This window comes from Haliotis rufescens, unplaced genomic scaffold (genome assembly GCF_023055435.1).
Source record: "Haliotis rufescens isolate VD_foot unplaced genomic scaffold, xgHalRufe1.0.p SCAF_14, whole genome shotgun sequence".
In the NCBI taxonomy this organism is placed as follows: Eukaryota; Metazoa; Mollusca; class Gastropoda; order Lepetellida; family Haliotidae; genus Haliotis; species Haliotis rufescens.
Genome location: NW_025963824.1, coordinates 9,260,159 through 9,271,325, shown reverse-complemented (window position 1 = coordinate 9,271,325; position 11,167 = coordinate 9,260,159). Strand labels below are relative to the sequence as shown.

The 11,167-nt window shown below is 39.2% G+C and overlaps 1 protein-coding gene across 1 annotated transcript; it reads left to right on the top strand.

Moving 5' to 3' along the window:
- Window positions 1-4,358: 4,358 nt before the first annotated feature.
- Window positions 4,359-8,341, top strand: LOC125379252. Its single transcript, XM_048395509.1, has 5 exons — window positions 4,359-4,893; window positions 6,063-6,256; window positions 7,092-7,183; window positions 7,727-7,925; window positions 8,104-8,341. The coding sequence occupies exons 1-5, from the start codon at window positions 4,569-4,571 to the stop codon at window positions 8,227-8,229; spliced, it is 936 nt and encodes a 311-aa protein (XP_048251466.1). The 5' UTR covers window positions 4,359-4,568; the 3' UTR covers window positions 8,230-8,341.
- Window positions 8,342-11,167: the final 2,826 nt, after the last annotated feature.

Sequence of the window (11,167 nt, the reverse complement as noted above, 5' to 3'; positions counted from 1 at the left end):
AACGGAGATGCAGGGCAGACACACCTTGGTGAACGGAGATGTAGCTCATCATGGTGAGCAGAGATGCAGGGCAGACACACTGGCGGCGAGCGGAGATGCAGGGCAGACACACTGGCGGCGAGCGGAGATGCAGGGCAGACACACCTTGGTGAACGGAGATGTAGCTCATCATGGTGAGCAGAGATGCAGCTCAGACACACTTGCGGCGAGTGGAGATGCAGGGCAGACACACTGGCGGCGAGCGGAGATGCAGGGCAGACACACCTTGGTGAACGGAGATGTAGCTCATCATGGTGAGCAGAGATGCAGCTCAGATACACGCAGTGAGTGGAGATCAAGCGCAATCTCCGGCCGTTTTCTCAATTCTCTCCCAGTCGTCCGTACATTAGCTGTCGGAATACCAGTACACCTAAAGATCTACATGGATCGTATAATGCACAGACACACGGTTAGGGCATTTACATAAATATTACAAATTCCCAGGTGGGAATTAGGCGCTAATTGAAACATTGAAGAGGAAACCTTTCTGTTTCAGTTATTATACAGTTTGGGCTGAGTAACAAGAAAGCACAGCCATATATCTGATTAAAGTTGACATGAATCTAAATTGCAGTATAATATATCATTAAATCTAACACAGAAAAATTCATAACAAAAAGGTGTAAGTATCACACAATGATGTGGACTTCTAATGAAACAGACACAATATATGATTAGACTCACATCAAAGACTCACAACAAAAAAGGATGTGAATGTGTATACTATACATAGAACTGCAGAATTTTTTCTACTGTTGCGTGTTTATCCATAACTAATCCACCCACACCCACTCACACCCACACCCACACCCACACCCACACCTACACCCACACCCACACACACCCACACACACACACCCACCCACACCAACACCCACACACCCACCCACCCCCACACACACCCACCCACACACACACGCACGCACGCACGCACACACACACACACACACACACACAAATCGTGTGTTTGAATCCTGGTTCGCCCCGATTATGTTTCTAGGTTTGTCAGCACCATACCCGTGCTCGTGGGTTTCACTGAAGTGCTAAACGTCTGAGACCTGCATCACTTCGGGAATACAGTTGGTGGGAACATGAAATCATGCATAGAGCAGGTGTCCAGCAATGTTTGTTTGTTGTTTTACGCCGCACTTAGCAATATTCCAGCTATATGACGGCGGTCTGTAAAGAATCGAGACGAGACCAGACAATCCAAAGATTGACATCATGTGCATTGATCCACGCAATTGGGATCCATGATATGCATCTGTTCAGCACTGAAACATGAGGGCACGGGTATGGTACTGACACAACAATACTCAACATCAGAGGCAATCTGAAATTCGAACGGATAGGATCATCACACACTTAAGGAATAGCAATTAAACGCACAATCAAAAGAGAAGCTTTGTCAAGGGCAATATCACCAACATACACAAGCCACATTTAACAGCAATCTGAAAATAACATGTACCATCCTTTAAATTGTTATATGCGCTTATATGGTAGCAAAGCTCACGTCCCTTCGCTCCAAAAGCACACAACTTTCTGATTGTGTTAATAGTGAATTATCGATGCACAGTTGGCGCACCCACAATTAGTCCATCTGGGAGTTGATCCAGGAAACAGACCTGACAATGCATTCAAAATTATTTTAGTCTTTGCTTTGAAGCTTCAGTTTCTCATCTCTTATTTATACAAGTTTTACATATGTCGCATAGGTGATAATAAAGACAGTACAGAAGCTGTGTGAAAATAGATTTAGTTTCTGTTGAAAGACCACATGTATCAGGCTTACGGCAGATTGCCTTTGTCACTGTTTTTGCACACAACGCTTCTACGCCATATCACAGGCTAGTATATTTTGTCAGATACTGTATTAACCACTCTATGAAGCAATTAACGAAGGTCAATACTTTCTCCTTACTACAAAGGTATTCTGCTGAGGGTGCTCAGTATCAATATAAATATTGTCTGTATATTGTCTGTATTGTCTGAATGAAATCTATGGATGTGAGCCATAGTCTTGGCAACTGATATGAACAAAAGAAATATCTACTAAAAGAAACGTCCATCGTACGATTCCGACTATATCATAAGCATGTGGTTATAAATCTCTATCAAACAGTATTAGCACCGGATGCCACACACATAAGGATATTGCATTGGTCATCATTCAGTCAGTGATGCCTCAAATTTGGAAATGTCCTCCACATGTCTTCCATATAATTTTTATTTTTTTTTATTTTTTATTATTCATTTATTTATTTGATTTAATTTATTTAATTTATTTAATTTATTTTACTTTATTTTATCTTATTTTTTTGGGGGAAGGGAGGATTAACTGAGTCCGTGAATAATGTTACCCTGATCCAACAACCTTTGTGCAAGAGTTGTATGACGCTTCTTGAGATGCTCGTAGAAAGAATATGCTCGATTGAACTACTACTACCCCCCCCCCCACCCCCCCATCCCCACCCCCCCCCCCCCCCCCCCTCCACACACACACACACACAGTAAACTCTTTTTCCAGTTACATCGCCAATGAAGCCTGTATATTTTCCTGTACGTTTGCTAAGTATTGAGTATCCAAACACGCAAATATAAATCAAGATTGTGCTATGTTTCTGTATTGATTGCATTGGCATCATTCTGTTTGCCTTCTCGTGAATCCCATGACATTACACATCTCCACCCAATGAAAAGAAGTTACAACATTTCTTAATTACACATACTAAATCCTTCAGACAGGAATTGTTTTCAGATTGATGTACGACTACTTTACATTTGGAGTACTTGAACATTTTAACAGATAGAATGCGTCATCGATTGATTGACATAAGTAAACTTGAAGATTGAAGAGAAGACACGATCACACAGAAACGGAGACAAGAAAGATGTGTTGTTTCACTTAGCGATTCAGAATCACACGCATGTGTATATGAAGCATCGGATAACAAGATTTCTTCTCAGAACAAAATCATCTGTCAGACACGTTCAACTATAAACTTAGTTCAAACGTCTAACATTCTGGAACTTGCATTCAAATTATGTTGCGTGTTAAGTCAGTTACTGTACAATACGGACAGTTGTACGAATGTGACTTTCTACAGGAGGTCTGAGATGGATGATCTGGTATTTGCCGGGAATCTGAAAGAAGAGATTAACCAGGTGGACATGAGGGCTGAGTGTTTCTCCCAATGTTAATAGCGGGGGCTTTGTAACTTGGTGATGCACAACCCACTCACCAGGACGTGCAGACTGCACGCTGAAGCCTTTGATTCGAGCAGTGGTGGCACCGATGAAATTGGATGGCAGTTCTATGGAGCAATTTATCTGTAATTCCATTTAGTCCATTGGTACTTCTCTTATTATACATGTCCATGTTTAGCTGTGTACGTATTGACATGTTCAGGGCGACACACATGTTGTGTCAGCGTACAGTCCATGTTTAGCTGTGTAATTATTGACATGCTCTGGGCTATACACATGTTTTGTCAGGGTAAGTTAATGTTTAGCTGTGTACATATTGACATGCTCAGACCACGGAAAGGAAACATGATTAATAATAATCCCTTTCTGGAAAATGAACACTGCTGATGCCATGTGGTGTGAAGCTCAAGAAGACGATTTCACACTTTAAATAGGTAACGCGGACGCTCTACCACCAGACCACGGGGCCGCTGACAGGAACGGAAATATAATTTCACATGTTAAATAGGTAATAATTAATATAAATTAATATCAATTATATTTGTATTTATTGTCAATGATACCATTCCTTTATGAATTATTTGTTATTGTCACCGAAAGCTGCCAATGTGAAGTTCGCAGGTCATTCGTCATATCCCTCAAAAGACATCTCACCTTTACCATTTCCACATAAAGATTCTGATAAACAAGTCCCTGCACTGGTGATCCAGAAAACATGAGACAGAGACACAACACCCAAGTAAATACTCATGTCCAGTAACATTGCCAGATAAACGTGACAGATGAAGGCGGAATTTCCTTCATGAATTATTTGTTATTTACCAGACATATGTGTGTGTTTTCATTCGAAAAACAAATCAGGACACAAATAAAATCACATCTCAGTATTGATTGTATTGAATTCCTTCTGTCTGCCTTAACTAATTAATGTGACGCAATGGCATAGTATACCCAGTGACGTTAATCGTGTATCGATCGTGTGAGGCTTTGGTAAGTTAGTGTTCACAGATAAATACCTTTCCCTTTACAAGGAAGCAAACATTAATATTAATGGAATACACATACTAAATCCCTTCTACTTTTGAGACGATATGTTTACAGATTGAACACACCACTGTATTTGCCCTTGGAGACCCCGCTTGCTGAATGTGTCTTTCAGTGACTGGCAACAAATACTTGAGAGACACGATGAGCAAATAGGCACGCCAATTGTGTTTTGTTTCCTGAGTGACAGAGAACGCATACGCATGTGGATATGATGTGCTGGGTCACAGGCTTTGATTGAGGCGGAAGATTTTGCTCTGTGAGCAGTATTCATTATGAAAATGTTTCAAACGTCTATCCTTGCTTTATTTGGATTCAATTTGTCGTATGTCTTAACTCTATTAACGTACAACACGGACAGCTGCACTTACGCGACTTTCTACAGAAGGTTGGAGATGGATGATCTGATGTTTGCCGGGAGTCTGATAGAAGAGATCAACCTGGTGGACATGAGGGCTGAGTGCTTCTCTCAGTGTCAGTGGCGGGTAACGTGTAACATGGTCTTGTACAACCCCCTTATTAGAAAGTGTAAATTGTACACTGAAGCCTTTGATTCGAGCAGTGATGACTCTGTTGAAACCGGATGGGAGTACTATGGAAGTGAGTATGAGCGGGCACTTAGAGAATAACCGATGAGATATAATTAGTAACTGCTTGTGTCAAGGATGTAAGACCCATGTTATGAGGTTCAGTCTTGTAGAATGCTTAGAAAAAAAGAGTTTGTTCAACACCTACGACAGAAAGGTCTGATTCTACAGGGTGATTCAGGATAGCCTATTGAACATAAATCTATGTTAATCAAAATTATAGGGTAGGTACAAAACTTAAAGCAGTCGAATGCCAGGTACGTATTTAAAATTTTAGGTTTATTTTAGAAAGTTTGGCACATCAAAGTTCGACAGAATGGTGGATGACTGTATATCTGCATGTGGGATAGAGGCAAGATTTGAAATAACTGTCACATAAGGCAAACACTTATGAAACACAGATTTCTTCTTGTAGAATGCCTTGTATTTAAAATGGCCGACATTTGTACTGTTTCAAATAACTTACAATGTTGTCACTGGAAACGTTTGGCTTTTAGGCCCAATATGAGAAAATGAATTTATATACTTATAAATCACGCTTCATCATACAAAATGGAAACCTATCTCCATTTTTCTACAATGAAAGGGTATGTAGACAAGAAGATCTATTGGTGCTCGTTGCAGAAATTTTGGGAATAATGATTAGTGATGATAATGCAATAAAACGTATAAAATTAAATTAAACATATTCTGTGCTGAAGATACAGAAATATGTCCAGATGGGACTGGTATATCTATTATGTTAAGTACAAGTGGAAATATTTCGAGCATATCCTCTGTGTTAAGATTGCATGTTTGCAAAAGTTGGTGTTGGCTCTTTGCACCACCTACGTGGTCTTGTAGATAGAGCATCAGCCCGGAGAGACGAAGATCGTGGGTTCGATCCTTGGCCACGTACTACCAGAGAACTTTAATATGTGATACTTTTGTCACTCTGCCTGGAGAGTGGCATGGTATATCAGTGGGCTAGCACTAAAGAACCCGCATTAGTCTGGACTGGTACAAGCAGACACACACACACACACATCCACGCACACACACGTGCATGCACGTCGCTATATAAGTGCAATAATTTTGGATGCGACGTTAAACCCCATTTCATTCACGTCACTTCACTTCACCCTTAACCATTGATGTCTGTTATGGCTGATATAAATAAAATAATTCCTACTTCGTCCCCAGTTTCATGTGCCGACTTTACACTTCAAAATGCACGTGCAGATGTTAACGTCATCAACACTGACCCTAAAGATGTCTGCAACACCAACATCATTGTCTCCGATGACAACACGTCATCCTGTTACACAGGTGCATCATGGGAAGTGGTGCCAGTCAAGTGTGTGTCATGCTATATAGGCATGGCAAGGCAATCCATGGTAGGTTCACATCGATGTGTATCCCTTTGTCGGCATCAGGGATGATTGAATAAGATATATTGAATAAGATTGACTATTACCAACACAAATTTTGTTAAATTTTTCTAAATGGGTAAACAAAAGAAGCGGTAAAACTTACCTTTAGCTATGTTTATCGGTGTCATGTTTACAATGACATTACAAAGTTGGAGATGTGAAAATGTAAGAGCAATGCATGAGTTACCTTTGACATTGGGTACGACAGCTTACGTTCAACTTGTACATGTGACTATGCGATTCCAGATAGGGCAATTGGCCCAAGCTTGTTGTAAGTCTACAAACTGGATCGGGATATCAGGGTCGGGGACTTGGTTGATGACCTGTCGTCATATCCCAATTGTGTTATCACTGGATTGTCTCGACCTGACTCGATTATTTACCTACCACTGTCATGTTACTGGAACATGAAATACACATATACGACTGCTTTTTCTTTTACACATTGGACGCAAGTGATGTGTCGCCTGGGTTACAATTTGCTGGCAGCCTATACCAATTGTGACATCTCAATTGATACATTGTGTCACATCATAAAGATGCTATGTCCGAATGGACAGTTTGGAATTTAACCTAAACAGTACTAAAACTGACATTGAGTTTACAGTTAAAGGTGTACAAACATGTAAATATTTCAATTGGGATTTCATACATACACATATATATATATATATATATATATATATATATATATATATATATATATATATATATATATATATATATATATATGATGAACCCAATAAATACATGTGTGTTCCTATTTGAATTTTCTAAAAATGTCGTTTCTTTAAAGCAGATTCCATCCATGGAATATTCAGAAGATTTGAACTTTGACCTTGCTTTAGGGATGAAGCTGAGACTGGCAGTGTCTGGAGACACGACTGAGTAGTAAGTAAACCTACAGTAAACTACGGTTATATCGAACTCAAATGGACCATTAATTTAAGTTCGTTATAACCGTAGTTCGTTATAAGCATACACACAACATCTGAACAGGGATAAAAAAATAAGTTAGTAAAATCTGTCAGTTCATTATCAACGCATTTTACTGTATTTACATATTACTTAGGGACCATAGCAGAAGTGTTTTGTAATCGCACAATATGTAAAGTACATACTCGCCTTAGATTTGTATATCTGCATAACAATGTTTCATCAATCTAGGTTTCTCAGGAGATTTTGTTTGGTTGGGATCAAGCTGTTGCAGAAACGTCACGTTCAAATGTCGTCACGCGTTTTAATGCAGGTTAGATGTTGAGACTGTGGATATTACTGTTCAGAGCAATAACAGAGCAATATTAATATTTTATGTAAAGCCATTCCCATTCCGTCACAGGCAGGGTCAGGTATAAACTTACAAATTTTGTTTATGCTGGAACATAAACAGTATATATGCATACTATGTACGATGTATCCTGTGTGTTATTGCAGCAATGAGGTCTACTTTGAAGCCCCTAACTCGGACCTTGTGTACCTGTTGTCTTTGAGATGGAGCAACAGCCAAACTCGAGCCGTCTTCAATACACGGCAGGGAGGAGCCTTTGGTACAGAAGAACTGAAGCTTGATGTTTCAATCAATGACATCAATAACTACGTCATTGAAATCCACATCAGTGAGTCTGATTTTATGGTGAGTTATGGTGACTTATACACAAACAAACACAGCAATTGACACTTGTCTCACCCGACACTAGATACGGGTTCCGTTTTGTGTATAGAAAATAATTATTTTCGTCCTGCTCATAATGTCTCTTCAATGATACATTTTCGGTACACATTATGCTGTAATGTCACCGTCTTCTTTCCAGACGTATGTTGACGGGACTCTGCTGATGACCAACCAGATGCGTCTCCCTGTCACTGGTGTCCGACGTGTCACTGTGGAAGGTCTCACGGCACTGCACAGTTTCCACATTGGCTATGCTCTGTGCTGATTTCCACTTATGACATTCACAATTACCCTGCATCAAGATATGACTCTGTGTAGACATCATTTCTGTATATGTGGCCTTCAAACATGACCACCCCGATTATGTTTCTAGGTTTGTCGGCACCATACCCCTGGCTCGTGGGTTTCACTGAAGTGGTAAACGTCTGAGACCTGCATCACTTCGGGCTTTCCTCCCACGCTGACACGCCTTGATGTGACTGGAATAATGTTAAAAGCGGCGTTAACCCCAACTCGCTCTCACTCAAAAATGACCAAACAATCATATTCGTAAGAAATCTCTGCCAAAAGCAGTGCCAAACGTACGATTCCAACTAAATAGAGATAATGCCAGATGCTTGCGGAATGGTGAGGCAATCCTGCTCTACTGGTATAACTATCATGCTAGCTTATGTGGAGGAAATATTATTGAAGTTACCTCTGATTAAATAATGAAAACTACATGAATGGAATACATTCAAGTGAGTAAGTGAGTTTGGTTATACACCGTTTTTAGCAACATTGCAGCAATATCACGGCGGGGAATACCAGAAATGGGCTTCACACATTGTATCCATGTCGGAAATCGAACCCGGATCTTCGGCGTGACGATCGAACGCTTTAACTACAGGGCCACCCGATCGCCCCTGATACATTAAAGAAAAAAATACAATTATTTATCAGATCACTATTAACGAAATAATTACAGAACTGAATTTGTTGTTTGTGGTCTTCATGCCGTTACTCAAATATCCCCTTACCAGGGTTCAAGGTTCTAATCGAATCGAATACCTGCTAACTTAATGGGGACATAAACGTAAAAAAAGATTGCCATAAAATCCCTTGCAATATATTGTTCTTGTGAAAATATTGTGTCCGGAATTGGCAAATGATGTACTCTCGTGCTACCATTATCTCTGATACATGAAAAACTGGTCTCCCTTCGTTCAAAATTGTATCTGATATGGGGAAAACGGTCCCTGCTAAAGACAAAAATGGGAAAGAGAGTTTGGTTTTACGCCACTTTTAGCAATATTCCAGCGAGAGAACGCTCTAACAACTTGGCTACCCCACCGCCCTTCTCGGCAGAGGAAGCTACTCAGGATGTGATAGATGTTTGGTTGGAATGAATGTTTGACATTATGCCCAGACATTACTACTACCCAAGCTTTTAAAAATATGAAAACAATCCAAACTGTTCAGATATTCTGTGACAAGCACAGTAGCCGGTCTGTCACCTTGACACATTCTGTTCCAAAATCACACATTTTTGGTACTCGGCTGACAAATGTCACCCTTTTCTAGACTTGCTGTATTTTTTATAATATTTGGTGCAATAAACATTTGACTCTTTAGCTGAATTTTTAAGCTAATAGAAAAAATGAAAAAAATCCACATAGTGTCTCAAAATCACACATTTTTGGCACTAAACTGATCATTGTCGACTTTTTCTAGACTTGCTGTATTTTACATAGTATTTGGTGTAATATACTTTTGACTGTTTAGTGATTTTTTGTAGCTTGTAGACAATAGGAATTCAATCCATACTTGACAGGTTTTCTTTGACAAGCACAGTAACCAGTCTCTCATATTGACACATTCTGTTTCAAAATGACTAAATTTTTAGGTACTCGGCTGACAAATGTCGCATTTTTCTAGACTTGCTGTAATTTTAAATAATATTTGGTAAAATAAACATTTGATTGTTTAGAAGAATTTTTAAGCTAATAGAAAATATGAAAACAGTCCAAATTGGGCAGATATTCTATGACAAGCACAGTAACTGGTCTCTCACCTCAACACATACTGTCTCAAAATCACACATTTTTTGCACTAAGCTGATCAGTGTCGACTCTTCTAGACCAGCTGTATTTTATATAGTATTTGGTGTAATATACTTTTGACTGTTTAGTGGATTTTTGTAGCTTGTAGACAATAGGAAAACAATCCATGCTGGTCAGATATTCTTTGACAAGGACAGTAACCGGTCTCTCACCTTGACACTTACTGTCTCAAAATGACACATTTTTGGCACTAGGCTGACAAAATTTATGTCGACTTTTCCTAGATTTGCTGTAATTTAAAGATTATTTGGTGCAATAAACGTTTGACTGCCAAGTGGAATTTTGCAGCTTGTATGAAATATAAAAACAGTCCACATTGGTCAGATATTCTATGACAAGCACAGTAACCGGTCTCTCTCCTTAACACATTCTGTTTTTAAATAACACATTTTCATCACTAAGTTGATCATTGTCGACTTTTCTTGACTTGCTGTATTTATCATAGTATTTTTGTGTAATATTCTTTTGACTGTTCAGTGGTGTTTTAAAGCTTGTAGACAATAGAAAAACAATCCATACTGGTCAGATATTCTGTGACAAGCACAGTAACCGGTCTCTCACCTTAACACATACTGTCTCAAAATGACACATTTTTGGCACTAAGCTGATCATTGTCGACTTTTCCTAGATTTGCATTATTTTAAAGATTATTTGGTAGAATAAACTTTTGACTGTTTAGTGGAGTTTTGTAGCTTGTAGACAATAGGAAAACAATCCATACTGGTCAGATATTCTGTGACAAGCACAGTAACCGGTCTCTCGACTTAACACATACTGTCTCAAAATGACACATTTTTGTCACTAAGCTGACAAATGTCGGCTTTTGCTAGATTTGCTGTATTTTAAAGATTATTTGGTGCAATAAACGTTTGGCAGTTTTACACTTGGTCCTTAGACCTCTGCAATCCCACTGTATAAGTGGATGGTAATTGTTCATGTTATCGGTGGTGGAAGGACGGGCGATATATACTACTCAAAATAAGTTAAGGACCACGTGATTTTTTCATATTACTGTAGTTAATGTCATGGCATAACAGAGACTTTTTTCAGTTAAACTTTTTTTCCTGGTAAAGCATTTGATGTAAGTAACTCCTTGATCTT

Coding starts and splice junctions, on each gene's coding strand:
- LOC125379252 (XM_048395509.1), top strand. CDS start 4,569: ATGAAAATGTTTCAAACGTCTATCCTTGCTTTATTTGGATTCAATTTG. Junction 6,257..7,091: donor GCATGGCAAGGCAATCCATG/GTAGGTTCACAT, acceptor TCTTTAAAGCAG/ATTCCATCCATGGAATATTC. Junction 7,184..7,726: donor TCTGGAGACACGACTGAGTA/GTAAGTAAACCT, acceptor GTGTTATTGCAG/CAATGAGGTCTACTTTGAAG.